The sequence below is a fragment of the Prinia subflava genome, chromosome 15 (assembly GCF_021018805.1).
Source record: "Prinia subflava isolate CZ2003 ecotype Zambia chromosome 15, Cam_Psub_1.2, whole genome shotgun sequence".
Taxonomy (NCBI): Eukaryota; Metazoa; Chordata; class Aves; order Passeriformes; family Cisticolidae; genus Prinia; species Prinia subflava.
The window spans coordinates 3,930,910-3,948,509 of record NC_086261.1 but is presented as its reverse complement, the minus strand read 5'-3'; the positions used below and the strand labels follow the sequence as shown (position 1 = coordinate 3,948,509).

The following is a 17,600-nucleotide window of genomic DNA, read 5'->3' as shown; positions in this document are numbered from 1 at the left end:
TCACCCTGTAGAGGAAGATAAGAATCACAACAGCAGGCAGTTAAAAGTCCATCTAGCCCCATATGCCGGCTCTGACAATGCCTAATATTTCATAATTCAAGAGAAACTGTAAAAATAGCTGCTTCATTGTGTGCATGTCTAAAAATGAACAGTATTAATGGTGTCTTATCTCTCAGGCTTTTCACAGCCAGCTGACCACTGGTGGCTTCCACAACAACAGTTACCAGGCAAGTGAGTTTGATGTGTTCTCTTTTTCTTTTATGTATTATATTTATGCATATATGGGTAGGTACATGGCTATAACACACTGATGAATGCAATAACTGAAATTATAAAGTGGTAACCTTTTCTTACATCTAAGGATATGTTGTGTACTTTACTTTAAAAGGAAGTACAGGCTTAATGAGCCATGACAAGTTCAGCTTTTTCATTTCTGTTTTAATCACAGCTTGAACTGGTTAGTGAAACACTTCTGCAAGAAATGTTGAAACATTTTTAAATGTGGTTAAACCACTAACTGTTTTAAAAAGTCACCAGATTAAGCACAGACTCCTGGGCCTCATTATACGAGGCATAAAAGATTCCAGTTCTTCAGCTTATCAAAGGAAAGGCTGAGAGGGTGATAACTCTTCATAAGCATCTAGAAAAATTCTGTAAAGGGAATGATTCAACCTCATACAAAGTAGCAAAAAAATATTACTATTTAGAAGACAGTAATTTCTACCCTGAATTAAGACACCATTCCCCTGAGGTAAGATGAAAAACAACAGTAGGGACAAGAGAGAATGTGTGGCCACGTCTTGGCATCTTTATGGCAAGATTCCATTGCGAAAAAGCATCCAAGGAAAACTTGTAGCTGCAGCTTGTGATCCTGGGTTAGCTGGACTAGATGGACCTAACTAATCAGTTACTGTGAAATTCCAAACCCTCCCACAGTGTTATGAGGAAAAAAGATTCCACACCCTGGAGCAACTTTGCCTACTCCAGGCATAGGAGGCCCAGGATTTGAATGCATTTGTACAACTTCCATAACATCACTCTTTCTCTCTTAATATCCCACAATCTGATATCAGGCTGGAGCACGTGACAACACACAGATAGTAAGGACAGAATCACGCTGTGTCTACACCTCAAATCATGCTGAAATAGCAGCAAAAGCCAAATAACCCTGTTCCAAGTAAAAGCACACATTCCCATCAGCAAAGCTCCACTGTGATCCTAGGCTGCTCCCTGTCCTGCCCATCACTCATTTTATCTCAGGCTGCTGACTCCACTTTCCATCCATTGTAGCTCTTCCTCCACATTCCCTTTTGGCATAAAGCATTCCATTATCTCCATTTTCTGCTGAGGTCATACCTTTCCTAAGCCTGGGCAACAACAACAGCCTTGATTGTGAAAAAAAAAAAAGGCTTTGTGTAGAGCACCTCTGCATCTGCATTTGCTGTATTGCTGAACCATGTCACAAAGGTGATGGCTTCACCCAGATGCTTCCAGTAAATATCTCACCTGGAAAAATCTTTACAAAGATTCTGGATATGTCACCTGTGTTTTCTCAGAGTTATGATCCACGTCATTGCTTGGTGTGAACTCGTAAGGCTGAAGTGGCACCACAAGGCTCACGTTCCTGTTTACAGGAATGCTCTGCCAAAAGGTGAGTTCAGATCCAGGCATGCATTTCCCTTCAGTGTGAGGTTTCCTGGTATGAGATTCAGGTTCATCCCAAGTTCAAATTTTTGCAGTTTAAATTTTTGCAAAAAAGCACTTCACAAAGACCTCAAACCCTCAAATTACAGCCCATACAAGGAACCAGCTAAAGCAGTATACAACTAAGAACTCAAATGAGTCTGTTAATTCCCCTTTCCCTCTCTGGCTTCATTCCCTTGAGCTGGAACACCAAACCATGATCCTCACATGAATAATGCAGCTGCTGTTTAAGAGTTGATTCAACAACAGAAATTTGTATCCTCTCTCCATGTCACATATTTATAAGAATATTCCTGACCACCTTGCTTTGAAGTCACTGAGATGCAGAGGGGTACATGAAACAATTGTAGGAAGCTCTTTCTCCAGAGGAGCACTTCCAGAGGGCCACTCTAATTGTCCAGGAGCCACAACTCCAATAAATCTTTCTGTCCTCAGGGGACAGCACAATGAAGAGATGTTCTAACCACATCCATTATTTTTCTCTACTCACACTCCTTGCAAAACCTACAGCAGCTGTAAACATCCAAAACCACCCTGGAGCAGTCCTCTGCTGCCCAGCTGAGTGCTGGATTTAGATCACTTTCATGTGCAGGAACGAGCTGCAACAGATCCTGCACTCTGAATCACTATATAAATATTTAAGTAAACAACAGGTCACTCAAATGTTTTCTTTACCAGTGCATGAAACAACACAATGGTCCATCACGTGCTGGGATGCAATCCCAGTGCACGGAACCGGTGCACTGGGGACATTTATCCTGAGGTGACAGAGAAGGTCCTGGCTCTGTGCTGCCACTGGAAGTAGAAAGGATCCCCTGCAGCTTGCAGCACCACCTCTCCCTCTGTCCCAGCCTCTTGAGGCAGGGATGGGACACAGCTCTGCCAGCCCTCGGAAGGTGAGGGTGGGATGTGTGGCAGTCACACGTGTGAGCCAATGACTCACACAGTGCACAAGCCTCGATGGTTTGGTTCTCTGTCATCAGCCTCGTGCAACCTACTCTGTTCTTCCTCTGCCTCAGAGTTCTACACGGGCTCCCCTACTCTCATTTGGGATTTTCCAGGCATAACCTTGAATTCAGATTAGTCTTTTGGCCTATGTGTTTTGTCGAACTGGGCTGTGTGAACTAACACCTGCCCAGATAAAACCCTCAGATTACCGGGCAAGCATCTCAGAATTTGCTTTTCTCAACATACCACAAAGAGCATAACCCTTAAATGCATCCATCCTGGTGTTTTACACACTGGCTGTAGTGACAGATCAGACTAGCTGGGCAGCATCACATAGAAAAGCATCTCTGGCTGCTCTCAATCTCCTCTCTGTAAATGTCACTTAATTGTCTAAGAAAAATTTGGCTGACCTTTCAATTACGGGTAACAGAATAAAAGCAATAAAAGACCATCCTGTCCATGACAGCAAGTGTCACCAGCACCCATTCGTCGCCTTCTCGTGCTGATTGGGAAGCCAGGGAGAATTCATGCTCCACTCAGGGCTGCATTTCTGGCACAGTGCTGATAAAGGAACTCGCTGGTAAAAGGCCAGGAACTAGGGAAAGAAAGGAATTGTCTCTCATCTTTCCCTGTCCTGACTCCATAAACAACTCCAGAATGAGGATTTCTGGGTATCTGGGGGAAAAACAAAAGCCTTATTTTCTGAGGGCTTTTGTGGAACTTCAGGGTCTGTAATATCTGCTTTCAGGGATAAACATTGCTCTCAGCCAACTGCTTCCTAAATCTGTCAGAGCCACTGGAATAGTTGAAATTGTTTGCAGATAAAGGATGAGGTAAAAGGACAGATCCCTCCTCCCATGCAGAAAAGTCAGGATGGGGTTTGCACCCTGTTCCCTCACACACATCCTGGCTCGTGGCTCTTCCACTGACCTCAATTGCAGCTCAGACACTGGGGTTTTACCCGTTGTGTTTGGTAGCAGCTAAGAAAGATGCTTGAATGGATGTTATAGCACAACAAGCTCAAAAAGGAACTTCAGTTTGTAAATTAGCTGTTAGCAGCTCTCACAGACACTTCCCCAAGTCCTCCTCCAGTATCAGAAATAGCTCTTCACTCTCTAAGCTGCCAGGCTATTAAGAACAGAAAGGCTTAGTTGGCAAACTCCTGGTGCCTGACTCATGATGAAGAGCTGTGTCTCAGCTCCCTTCGAGCAGGAAGAGGACAGCAAATCCTCATCGAGTTTCTCACTTCTTTCCCAGTTACAGCTTGGATTCTTGGAAAACAGAAACCTTCTTGGCACAAGAAGCTGTTACTGAGACCATTTCTTATCTTATATCTTCCACCAAAAAAAAAAAAAAAAGCTTATTTACATACTGTGTGTGCTTACTGCTCTGGAAAGTTGGAATTGATTCCGTACTTTCCAAAACTCTTCTGGCAGGTTCAAGCCTTGATAGCCCTATTTTCAACATGTGCACTGAAATGAGTTAAAAGGTAATTACTGCATGTAGGAACTATCCATCTAAATTCAATGACCTGACCACAGAAGCCATTCCCAAATGAACCAGCAGAGTCAGCTACTGTAGGAAGATGTTCTCCTACTTCCTTTCCCTCCATGATGAATCTGTGGTTATTGCTAGAGCTGTTCACAGCTTTGTGGATACTCTCCAATGAGACCTTTCTTTGTGTATTCTTTACTCTTACAAACTAATTTTTGCATTCTCTAAGTTGTTCAGGCAGCTCTTTCTCACACAGTCCCGAATAAAGCGGCAAAAGGAGTGGAATGAAAATATAATCAAGCTAATAAATCTCTTGCTCTTTCACACCTACTCCCACACTCAGATAACCAGTCACACAAAAACGCCCACACTGTGAGTCTTCATCTCCTCTTCCTTCCTTGTGGCTTCTCAGAGACTAAAATAGTCATGTGGTGCTTTCCACCATTCATGCTACAACGTCACCAAAATGCCTCAAACCCCAGGAAGATGGGTGGATGAGAAAACCAATCACTCCATAATAATTATAACACGTCCTGGTTTTTGATTCTTGCTGGAAAAGAAAGATCTATTAAAGGGCAAACAAACATCTGGAACAAGTATCACCTGACTGTGACAGAATGTGCCTATTAACTGTGTCCTCTACAGGCTAATTGCTCGAGTTACTGAAGCCTCTCAGCTCTCTCTAATTCTGGGTAATGTTTTGTTTCATAAGCAATTTGCCATGTTTATTCATTTCCCTATCTAGCTCATTTGCACTTGCAAAGAATGAAAGGGAGGCAATGTTTGAATGGTTGCATAAACCCATAAGAGAATTAATTACTTTTATACAGGATCTAATTCATGTAGGAAAAAGGGAGTTGTGGGATTTTGCCTTTTTTTTCCCCTCTGTATCATACTCTCAAAATCAGTCTGCACACACACATATTGTACCTAATTAAATTCATCAAATAAGCAAATATTCAGTCTGCATATCCAAGCATGGTCTCTTGGCTGACTACAAAACTAACCTGATACTTGTCAACGTGAAAAACTGCATAGAAGGAAAAGATTGATGCAAAACTAGCCACATTGGAGTTTAATTGAACTTAAAAAAAAAAAACCCTACACAATTTTATACACCACAATTCCCAAACACAACATCTGCAGTTTCGTAAAGAATTATTTCAAATGCACAAAGGGATGTGAACAGGTAACAATTCTTTAAATATTCAAACAACCCTCATCATAACAGAGTTATTTTCTTTACATAATTTTGATTGTGAGCTGGAGAATGCCAAAGGCCAAATGGTCGAAGGTTGAAATAAAGCCCATGAGTTCACCCCATCTGTAAGCACATTCCTTTTCCCCAGGTCACTATTGATTAACACATGTATGTATGAGTCTGTAGCCAACAAAAGGTGTTCCAAAGGCCTACCTGGCTCTTGGCAGGTTCCTCATAGAAAGCATTCTCAATATGAGGCTACGTTTTGCAGGACACAGAGGGGTTCTGAGGAAACCTGGATTTATCTGATTGGTTATTTATTTAAAAGCCAAGGCTCTGTGTGCCCAAGACAAGTTTTGCTAATTTCAGTAATTAATTGAGTCAGCTGGGAAGCACCAGGCTGGTGTTTTGCAGCAGCCCAGAGGGATGGAGGAATGCAGGAAGATGCAGCTGTCAGAGGCTTCGAGCAGGCAGGTGACTCGGAGAGGGAAATGACTCCTTGGTCACCCGTGGGAAGCAGGCACATCATCCACTGCTCACACCTCCTGCTGCCAGCTTGGGCCAGCCTAAAACACGACAAGGCCAAGAACAGCGTTAATTGCAGTATGTACCCAGTGGAGTCTCAGCATTTTGGTCTGCAGCATGACTTGGGCTGGCTGGAGGTGTCTCGGGGTTGATGTTCCCCGAGATTCCCCTCAGGGCGGCCGTTCCCCGAGGTGGTGAAATCTTCCCTCAGGGTTGCTGTTCCCTGGGTATTTTCTTGGGGTTGCTGTTCCCCAAGATAATAAGGTTTTCTGTCTCCTCTTTGCCCTGAGCGTTTCACACCGAAGGCAGAGACGACACTGTGAGTCCAGCAGCTCAAGTTATCAAGGTTGTTTATTTCATATTATCTAACAGTTCTTGTTCGGCTTTGCAAGGCGTCCCCAGCAAAGCAAGACACGCCGTTGGACTGGCGCTGGGCTGCCGCTGGACTGGGGCGGATCAGAGAGCCCCGTACCTTATGTACCGTGTCCCCGACCCAACCACAGTCCAAGACGTATTTATTGTTTACAGAACATTACTAATAGTAACTTGCTACGCTAACATGTCAGTTCTATTCTAAACTAATCTCTAAAGTCTAAATCAGCAAAAGATGGGGGATGAGAACAAGAACAAGGAAACTAGGGGCTACTCCCCAATTCTTCCATCTTGTCCTCTCAGCCCCGTATACTATGAATCCTAATCTCTATATTTATACTCTATAACAAACTACTATCTACTTCAAAATTCTTAGGATCTGTGATTCTTCCTTCATGTGAGCATTCACTTCCATAGATAAAAGCCAGAATCAGAGTCCTTCTGGGCTCTGTAGGAGGCTGGCTGACCCCCTTGTACAGATCCCAGACCCCCCTGTACAGCCCCCTGACTCTCCAGGGCTGTCAGAGAGATCCTCTAGACTCCAACAGAGGTGGGCATGGAGCTGTCACAGCCTCACCACTGCGAATAGTCAGAATAATGATTATTGCCACTGTGGGAATGATTATTCTGGCCGTGCCCACCCACCAACTCAGACATATTCACCACTCTCCCACTGTTTGCTCGGGTTTCCTAAGCTGCTGCATCTAACCATAACAGTAAAACTTTGCATTTATTCTTAATTCTGTCTCCCAAGTGTTGCCTATGGATGCTGTGCTCAGGTGTGACAGCACAGAGCGGGTGCACCCATTTCATTGCCCAGGCACAAAGCGGGGCTGGAGGAGCAGGTTCTTGAACCAGGGCGCTTCTTGCTTTACCAAGGAGCACAAACGCACAGGATTTGTGTGGAGACAAGGATTCCACTCTGTCCAGGACGGCTCATTCACAGCTAAACCCCATCTCCTCCTGCTCGTCAGTGGGGCAACAAGGGGCTTCACACAGGCAAATAACCTCCAGGCAAAGCTGGGGGGAACAGCAGCACCACATGGTTTTTCCATATTTAATAATCCCAGCCAGGCGGCTGTCAGCGGGAGAGGCTGACACCGACACAGCACTACGCTGTCTCCCTCTCTCCCATGGCAGCACCCAAGGGACACCGAGAGACAAGAATTCCCCTCGGTGCGGGGTCACCAAGGGCGCACGGCTCCCCCTCAGCGCGGGGCTGGCGGGCAGTGCCCGGAGGGGGCGGCAAAGCGAGCCCACAGCCCCGGCACCGCCGCCGCCCGGGCCCCGTCACGGAGGGGCGTGACCGGGTGAGGGATGAGGCCCCGGCCCCGCCCCTCCGCGCTGGCCCCGCCCCGCTCCCTGTTTACCCACAGGCTGTGCACGTGGTGGCCGCGCCGCGCCATTGGCCCGCGTGCCGGGGCCCTGCCGTCGGCCCGCCAATCGCCGCGCTGTCCACGCGCGCTCGCCCGCACGCGATTGGCTCCGCCGCCGCGATCACGCAGCGTGACGCACTCCGGGCGTGCGCCCGCCGAGTACCAATGAGGCGGGGGCGCAGGGGCGGCCCGCGGCGAATGGCGGCGCGCGGGGCCGCGGGGCGGCCAATGGGCAGCGAGCGGGGGCGGGACGCGGCGCCGCGGGCGCTGGCGGAGACGGGCGGGTTTAAAGCGCTCGGAGAGGGCGAGCGCGGTTCCCCCGCGGCCGGGGAGCGATGGCGGCGGCCGGGCCGGGCCCCGGGGCCGGCGGCGCGGTGAAGACGCTGGCCCTGGTGCTGGAGGACGAGGCCCGGCGCGGCGGAGGAGGCAGCGGCGGCTACTGCAGCGGGGACACGGTGTCCGGGCAGGTGCTGCTGGAGCTGGCGGGGCCGCTGCCGCTCCGCGGGCTGCGCCTGGAGGCCGCGGGCCGGGCGCGCGTCGCTTGGAGCGAGAGCCCCGGCGCGGTGCCCGGCGCGGGCACGTGGGGGGTGGCGGTGCGGGCCCCGGGCCCCGGGCCGCGGCGGGAGGCGGAGGTGCGGTACCTGGACATCCGGCAGAGCCTGCTGCGGGACCCGCCCGAAGGTGAGGCGGGATGGGGGGGCGCGGGCCCGGCCGCTCCCGCAGCCGCGGCGGGGGTGGGCCCGGGGGAGTGGCGCTGCGGGAGCGGGGAAGGGCTGCGGGAAGGCGCCCAGGGCCGGGGGAGGCGAGGGGGGAGCGATCCGGGTGGAAATGGGGCCCGGAGGAGCGGGCACCGGCGGGACGGCGCTGCCGCAGCGTTCAGCCCGTGCCCGGGGAGCTGCCGCTGCCTCACCCCTGGCCGTGCCATTTCTCGTGTGGGGGCTGAAAAACGCGGAGCGGGACTGGAATAAACTGCGCAGCGCCATTCCCTGCGCCGGGTGGGATTCCTGCAGAGGTTCGGCCCTTCTGGGGGTTCCCTCGGCGCTGGGCGTGCTGTGCCAGCGGCTCCTGGGGAGCTGCCGTGGAAGACCCTGGAAGCAGCCGGGCTCATGCAGTGGATTAAAGAGGCAGAGGAAGAAACTCGCTGTTGCAGAGCTCTGTCGCAGACACTGGAGCACTACGGCAGCGTTAAAATTAAAGCCAGAACAACATTTAGTCCTGTAAGGGTGAAACGCAGCTCTGGCTGATCTGTAGGGAAAGTAGATCTAGGCCTTGCCAATTGTGTAACAGTAGGCCCTATATGAATAAATCGGGAGCTCATAGATTTGTAGTATTTCATCATGCTGACCTTAAATTGCAGTTTTTTCGGCACAGAAATTAGTTTAATTGTTAGCTGGAAAAGTAAATTAATCGCTGTCCTGCTGAAAAGAAACTGACTTTGTGCTTTGCAGAAGCCATTTTGGATTAGAAATTGGCCAGAGTCCTGAACTGAATCTCAGGTCTCCTGTGTTTCCTTGATTTTTGTTTTTCATTGAAATCACATCACAGCAAAAATAAAGCATGGGCCACAGTCCAGAACCCACTGGGATCAATAAAAACTTTTTGCATCTGGGTGTTTTTATACATAAATAATTTATAAAAGCGTTTGCTTTGTTCTATTTCTGGAATAACTGAAACATACTGTTCATTCTTGTCCTACAGGTGAGGAAAACTTAATTCTTCTAGATGGAAGACACGAATTTCCGTTCAGCTTTCAGCTCCCTCAAGAGTAAGTTCAATAATCCAACCTGAAGGGATTGTGCTGGATGCTGCTTGTAGTGGAACATTAACTTAATGTAATTTGACTTGTGTTTTTTTTAGTATCAGCTTTATATTTTATCTTAATCAAACACCACACAGACAGGCCTTGCTTGCTTCAGCTTCCTCAAGGCCCTAAAAGTACAAGCTGTAAATTGGGAAACGTTTGTGTACACAGGAAGTATTAATGTTTGCAGCTGAATTATTAATTGAGGGTAATGGTTTTATGACTGCTTGTTTCAGACCTCTGGTGACCTCTTTTACTGGGAAGTATGGCAGCATCCAGTACTACGTGAAAGCAGTTCTGGAGAGGCCTGCTGTGCCTGACCAGAGCGTGCAGACAGAGCTCCAGGTCGTCAGCCACATCGACGTCAGCTCACCAGCTCTCCTGGTAAGAGGGTCCCCACTCCTCCTCCTCCCTGCAAAACCAGCTGCCAATAAACCATTTCCAAGCAGCATTCACATCCAGCCATAACCCTTCCCATGTCATTCCAGAGCGTCATTTTCTGACTTCTGAAAGCATATAAGCTCCCTAAGCTTTTCTCTATAAATAGATGATCTTAGGTTGTGTGAATAGCAAACAGAGTGGCTTTTTTAATACCATTGATTACATCCCTGCTGGCAGAGATGCTCCTGCCAAAAAGTTAGGCAGGCTTCAGATGCATAAATAAGCCTTAATAATAGTAATGCACGAGTACAGAGTAGTTACTCTTACCAGAGCAACTACATTCACAGGGCTGCAGTGTCCTAAACTCTACAATAATAGTAGGTTGAGGAACAGTAATTAGAGAAGAGTATTAATCATGCCCAGCCTGTCATTTAGACTCTGGCCATTATGTTACGTATCCCTGCATTTTGCATGTCATTTTCTAACATGAAGTGTGTGCACGCAGCTGCTCCAGAGATCCTTTCAGTTATTTCCCTATGACAGATTTGGCCACATTAAAGAATTGAGTTTTTAATAATCGCTGGAAATACCGTAGAGTAATAAGAAAGATCAGGCATTAAGTAATGAGTAAATAGGCAAGATGGAAGCTAATGAGCTGGATTCTTTTATCTCAACCCATATTATGAAAATAATATAAAATTATACCTTGCACTTTCATGATAGCAACTGGATCTAAATGGTTATTCATTTAAATATGAATGAGTAATTTCTATTTTATTTAAAATGGTGGGATAATTTTAACATCATAACGTGAACATAGAAAAGAGATGTTTTGAGCAGGCTTTTTTCCCCCTCATTACATGCTTACATTTTAATCCATTCTAGAGAGAACTTAGGGTATTTTGGCAGTGACATCTGTAAGCAGAATAGTCTTTATATACAGTAGTTAAGAGTTTGAGGGCATCATACCCACATTCTGTAAGGACAGAGCAGACCACAGGTTATTGCACAAAAGAGGCCTGAGACACATCAGGAAGGCAGTGCCAGTCTTAATGGATTCCAAGGCTACCACCAAAAGTGCAAAACAACATGATTTTTGCATTATAATAAAGAAAATACAAAACCAATATGCATTATTGTACTGACTGGGTGCCACTGCCCAGTAAATCATTTGGAGTAGCTTTGATCCTGGCTTGGACCCTTGACACGTGTGCTTGTGAGTTGATTCTAATGAAAACATTGTAAATGTCATCCAGTGCAACAGTCCTTGAATAATTAAGATATTTTTTGTCATGCCTCTAAAATTCTGGGGGGAGGGTTTCTGGCTTGCAAGTAATGAAGGTGCATCCCCTTAGCCCAGTGTCTATACACATTTATCCTTTCTTAAAGATACACAGGTAAAAAAAATTACCTGCTTAACTGTTAGTTGTTTGCAGAGAAAATTAATTCTGCATTCTTCTGCACTGAGAAACATGGGGATGAACTCCACAGTACTCCACAAGACCTTTAAAAAGTTCATTTTGAAGACAAAGCACACACAGAGACACACTGGTCAGTGTTACCTAGTAAGTCTAAATACAGACTGGGATTTCAAAAGAGAAATGTTGAGGTTGACAAACCTTGGTTCCATTTCACATGGTGGCCAAGCTGCAGTTGCACTGAGCAGTTCAGGGATTCAGATCACGTGGATTTTAGATCTGGGCTGCAATGACTGATAATGCATAACACTAAACGGCAAGTGATTGAGAGCTGTATCCCATAAAATGAAAAATACTCTGTACTTTATAGACACCTGTTCTCAGAAGTCAGGAGAAGATGGTTGGCTGTTGGTTTTTCACCTCTGGGCCAGTGTCTCTCAGTGCCAAAATCGAGAGGAAGGGATACTGTAATGGTAAGAGCAGTTACCTTAAAAATGTCAATACTAAGCATCTAATAGTTTGGGGTTTTTTTTAATCTCAGTGAAGCCAACACTTTGCAGTTCAAAGAATAATTCTGTTTATTAGAAGTAAATTAAGATCCATATGAATTTGATTTTTAAAACATCTTACTTTTCCCGTTGGGAATATAAATTGAAAGGACGTCCTGTTAATAATCTTACGGAAAATCCACGTACATTTGAGTATAAAGAGCAACAAAATGTTTTTATCTGGGATAAAATACTTACTTGGGATGTAATTAGGTTTTTACATCCTATTGGTGTAGGTTTACACGTTGGTAAGAATGAGCTTTTAAGAGCTTCTTCTTCCATCTTGATAACATGAGATGCATTGCGAAAATAAAATACAACATCCTGAAATTCATTTAGTACTATATAAAAGGAAGATCAGGGTGTAATTTGCAAATAAAGCTTTTATAGCTTGTTCATATTACGCTTAATGTTTCTAAATGAATCATTGTTTATGTGTAAAACATAGTAGGTGGCTATAATTCTGCCTGGATACCACTCTGAAAAAAATAAACTGGCTTGAGGAAACTTAGCAAGTATTGTTCTCATAACACTGCAGATGATGTACGTGCTGTGTAACATGCCTTGATACTCCCAGAGGAAAGTTGGTAAATACAAATTATTCATTGGACTTTTTCTGTCTCTAAGGGGAAGCCATCCCAATCTATGCAGAAATTGAGAACTGCTCCTCTCGTTTGATTGTTCCAAAAGCTGCCATTTTCCAAACACAAACTTACCTGGCCAGTGGGAAGACAAAAACCTTCCGTCAGATGGTTGCCAATGTCCGAGGAAACCACATTGCCTCTGGGAGTACAGATACCTGGAATGGGAAAACTCTGAAAATCCCACCTGTATCCCCATCTATACTTGACTGCTGCATTATTAGAGTAGAATATTCATTAGCTGTAAGTATTGGGGTTTCAAATGTACAGACTTTAGATACTGCATTCAGTTGGGAACCAGAAGAATTTACTAAATAGCTGTTAGGTTTTTACCTTGGGAACTACAATAAATACAAATCTAGGGAGAAAAATGTCACAGCACATGGCAGGGGGTTAGAACTAGATGATCTTTAAGGTCCCTTCTAGCCCAAACCTATGACTCTGTGAAAAATAAATATCATAAACCACATACATGAGAGACTGAAGGTCATGAAGAGATGGAAAGATGGGAATAATATGGAAAAGGGAAAAATGTTTCTGAGGAAAAAGCAGCTTAGTTTCAGATATGCAGGGATTATTTTGGGAAAGCATTTCAAGCTGAATGGGGTCCTCAAGTGATTCTTTCCAGAAATGGGAAGATAAGAGTGAAAGTCAAGTGTTTAATTCTGTTTGTCAAGATGGTTTTTATTTTTTAATGTCACTTAGAGATGAGTTACAGAAGGAAGGAAGCTGCTGAAAAATGAGGAAAGCTGCCAGGGTATTAGCTAAGCATATCTGGGATGACAAAGCTCTTAATTTTTAAATTTGCAGTGTAGGGAGTAGGGCAGCTTTTAAGAGCAGCATTCAATGGGGTCTCATGATGTTTTTTTCTTCTGTTTGGGGGTTGTCACATAGGTGTATATCCATATTCCTGGTGCTAAGAAATTGATGATTGAAATGCCTCTGGTGATTGGCACTATTCCATGTATTGGATTTTCAAGCAGAAACTCCAGCATTACCAGCCAGTTTAGTATGGATATGAGTTGGCTGGCATTGACCATGCCTGAACACCCTGAAGGTAATAAATACATATTGAACTCTCTCTAATCCAGCACAGCACTGTCTGCAGCAGATGGGTGCAGTGCCAAAGGGCACTGCCAGGAGTGTAGGCTGTGGAAATATGATTTGAGAAGTCTTAAACTGAGATCCAAAACCATTGGTGGGGTTACCACAACTCCAGCCTTCCTGAAGTTTCCCTGTACCCCATCTGACTGAAACAACTAACTTCTGATGGTGGGAATATTCTACTCATTACTGAATATATCTTGATACAACACGAGTTTGCTGCTGGAGTTGTCCTAAAAGCACAGCACTCTCTCCCTATTCCTGCTGAATCACCTGAGTTTACTGAAAACATTTAAATTACAGTATTTATGAGTACAGTGCACTTCTAATCCAGTTTTCATGGTCCTGTATTTACTGTAATGCAGATATCCTTGCTGTGAGTAAGGGATTACTTTAAAATATGACGGAAGCATCTCTTGTGTTTCAGCACCACCAAATTATGCTGATGTAGTGTCTGAGGAAGAGTTTTCCAGACATGTTCCTGCTTATCCACCACCCATTGACTGTGAGGAACAGTTGTGTTGTCCTGTCTTTGCTTACATACAAGAGTTCCGGTTTCAGCCTCCGCCTCTTTATTCAGAGGTAAGAAAATAAATAGCAGGTGGTGTTTTTATTGTCAGATGGCAAAAAAAACCCAAACACATACCTAAATGCAGGAATTGCAGGCAGTAATTGATGTCTTTCTTCTCTCCTTAGATTGATCCACATCCAACTGATGTAGAAGAAGTTCAGCCTGTTTCATTCATGCTCTGAAGAGGATTTGTAACAAGCAACATTGTGATGAATGTCTTAATCTTTCTGCTGCTTAAGCTGGTAGTGCAGCTAAAAAGGAAACAGTTTTCTTTTTCAAAGCTTCAGTCTGTGTACGAGAAAGGCAAAGGAAAATGGAGAAGGAGGTTATGAGCACGTTTGGTGATAAAAAGAGAACCTGCTGGATTAGTCTGCACAGAGGATAACAGGGAACAGCTCAGCTTGGGATACTTGAGAAGTACCTGAAAATACTGAAACAAAAATGCTTCAATGAATGTTTTCCAAAAAGAGGATACACTACACAAAAGTACGAGGATGAGATGTGTGGATCTTCTGAAGAGAAAAGAATTTATATTTTGTTTGCAACGCTCTGAAGAATGTACATAGGGATGAACATGGAACTCCTGTAGTGGAACAGAATGTGGAGTAAGAAAACATTTCCAAAAGATTCCAGTGTTCGGGGGGCTTCAGCTTTGCACTGTCTACATCCAAAAAAGGAACACTACTGCAACACAGGGCGAAGTCTTTACTTCATGTGTGATGGGAACCTGCCCTTCTCATGGCTGCCAAGTGGTACTATTTCCTCATCTACCATGATCCTGAGGACATGAATGGCTATTACACAATGTTATGAAGGCAACCATTTCCTGAATGCAAGACACGAGTGTGGAACAGAACAGTGAACTTTGAGACAAGCTTATGCACTATGCTTTCTTTCAAGGGATTTCTTAAGGGAATTATTCTAACCTCTTCTACTGTGAGTTCTTCTTCTGCATCTTAAGCCTATGGATAGCATGATAAGGGGAAGCATGGCAAGGGAGAAACCCTTTGCCAGCAGCAGATATACTTAGCAAAATGGACAATATTTATTTATTCAAAAGCCTTTATAAGCCTACCTCTGTTTTGGATATTTACTTATGGTCAGATTTGAGACCAAAAAAAGTCTTGTTAAAGCTCCAGTATACTTCAAGGTTCTAAAAGGGACCCTAAATGATTTCTGTGGTTAGTGAATGAGATACAAGGTGTAGGGAGAGGTGTAAATATACCCAGAATAGACATAGCTTATAACTGAAGTGAAAGCAGACATCAGGAGAACAAAGTCCTCTGGTAATGGCACAAAGCTTTTCATTACTCCTGCATTTTTGTCTAAAGATCTATTGTCAGGGGCTGCACTGGTCATTTGCTATCCATACTATATTTGTTGGTGTGTTTCCTTGTTTGTTTTTGCTGTCTAATTTTGTTTTGGTGCAATATTTTAATGTTTTCCTCCTCAGGTCATTTAGAACAGAGAGGGTTTGTTGCTGCTAAGAGTGAAGGCACAGCATTTACTTGCCCTTCTGCTGCCTTCATTTAAAAGTAGAATGTTTGCTTCCTGCCAGCCATCAATTGGGATCAGTAAATAATCACCAACAGATCACTTAGAGAAGCAGAAAACAGCATTGTCAACATGCACGTTTACAGCCCTGTCTTTGAAATACAGGGGATTTTGGACTCCTAGAAATACTCCTTATGTCTTACAGAAGGGTTTGGGGTTAAAACCCGGTGCTTCATGTGGTAAAACAGTGTACTTTCTGGTAGCTACAAAAATAGTAATCGAGTTTCCTTCATTTCATCAGTAACTGCAGTTGAAACAAAGTCTAAATGTATTTTTATGAAATCTGTCTGCACTTAAGAAGCAGGGATTTTTCTACAGGCATACACGGATATATATTTTTAGTCTTCTTTTAGTATAACTTCCTTACATTGTCTAATTTCTAGCACTTCACCTCAAATCACTTTTGCATCAATGTGAAAGACAGACTGGTGGAAATTCACGTTTCCAAACTGCAGTTACTCCTTTCATTTGCAGCATATTGTCTTCTATAGCAAATGCAGCTTTAACCAAAATTCGAGTGCATGATTTAGAAAGGACATTCTAAAAATTATTATTTAACTCTCAAGGTGTAGCTCTCATGCCTTTTTATTTAAGTGAGGGCCTGCCCGTACAATCAATGCAGGATTTTCATTCACATCATCTGCAAAGGGAACAAGCATCTTTTCCTTAAAACAGCTACCATTATAGTTACTTGAAAAGTAATTTGGTCATGTATTAACTTGCATGGTAATAATTCAAAATATTAGCTTAAAGAACATTAGGTGCTTTTTTGGACTGTAATACCTGATAGGTGATGTGTGCTACCTGGTATAATTATGGTCAAGCAAACAGCAGTATGAAGGGTAAAGATGTGCTTTTTTTTTTTCTTTTCTAAAATCTTGGAGTTGTTTTTTTATTCTTTGCAGATAAACTGTGGCCTTAGATTGTTTGCCGCAAAAAAAAAAGTCAACTATTGTGTGTTTCTTAGGAAGCACACACAGCCCTTCAAAGGAGGGGTGAAATCAAGATTAAGTTCTGCTCTCTGGCACTTGACTTAGTGCAGAAATTGATCCTTAAAAATAATCACTGTTTGCACAATAATAAGTTCAATATGCAGGGGCTTTGTTTTGATAACTGTGAAACAGTTTAAAAGAGACAAAATAAAAAAAGCTGTTTAACATACAGGAACATGATTGTATTTTGTACTAATGAATGAGCCCCATGGGTTCTTTGTTAATAAAAGTGTCAAATCTACATTGTGCTGTTCATCTCTGGTTTGGTGCTATGTCAGGAAATACCTGTACTCTACCCTACAGATCTCTGATCTGGGAATTATGCCTTCATCTGTCACTGTTTTAGCTCCCTGAACTATTCATAACCAAGAACTGGAACAAATTGATCAAACAGGGCCTACTCCCACCCATGTTATTATGTAATAGGGGCTCTTACCCATTAGGATTTTGAGGGATGTGAGCTCTAATTGGATTTCTCATCTATTAAACTTGGAGGATATTTTATTGTTTCCTTTAGACAAGATTAGAGCAACAAACTAAAGATAAATACATCAGAAGAACCTTATAACCAGAGTGCAGAATGACTAAAGCAGAACCTGCTACTGTGGGGGAAAGAGGTGACAAACTGTACCTGCCCCACTGCTCACCTGAGCCAGGAGTGGGATGATAAATCTCCAGCAGGGTCCTGCCTCCCAAGGATTTGAGGAGAAGCACTCAACAGTTGATTTCTTCTCCCAGTTTCCACTTTTGAGGGAAGATGGCAGATTTTCCTGTGGAAAGTCAAGTTGAAGATGCTGCTCAGGATTGTGGAATCACAGAACATTTGGGGTTGGGAGGGGCCTTAAAGCCCATCCCATCCCACCTTGGACACTCCAGGGATGGAGCAGCCACAGCTTCTCTGGGCCACCTGTGCCAGGGAGGAATTTCTTCCTTGTGCCTTGATGCTCTATTCGAGCACCAGAACTAGCAG

At 44.3% G+C, this 17,600-nt stretch overlaps 1 protein-coding gene across 1 annotated transcript; it reads left to right on the top strand.

The window, feature by feature from the left end:
• The first annotated feature begins 7,872 nt into the window (after positions 1–7,872).
• ARRDC4 (arrestin domain containing 4) lies at positions 7,873–16,873 on the top strand. The gene is made up of 8 exons (XM_063412480.1): positions 7,873–8,301; positions 9,319–9,385; positions 9,658–9,805; positions 11,591–11,693; positions 12,396–12,652; positions 13,304–13,466; positions 13,941–14,095; positions 14,210–16,873. Exons 1-8 carry the CDS (start codon positions 7,956–7,958, stop codon positions 14,264–14,266), a joined length of 1,296 nt encoding a protein of 431 aa, XP_063268550.1. The 5' UTR covers positions 7,873–7,955; the 3' UTR covers positions 14,267–16,873.
• Positions 16,874–17,600: the final 727 nt, after the last annotated feature.

Coding starts and splice junctions, on each gene's coding strand:
- ARRDC4 (XM_063412480.1), top strand. CDS start 7,956: ATGGCGGCGGCCGGGCCGGGCCCCGGGGCCGGCGGCGCGGTGAAGACG. Junction 8,302..9,318: donor GCTGCGGGACCCGCCCGAAG/GTGAGGCGGGAT, acceptor CTTGTCCTACAG/GTGAGGAAAACTTAATTCTT. Junction 14,096..14,209: donor CTCCGCCTCTTTATTCAGAG/GTAAGAAAATAA, acceptor TTCTCTCCTTAG/ATTGATCCACATCCAACTGA.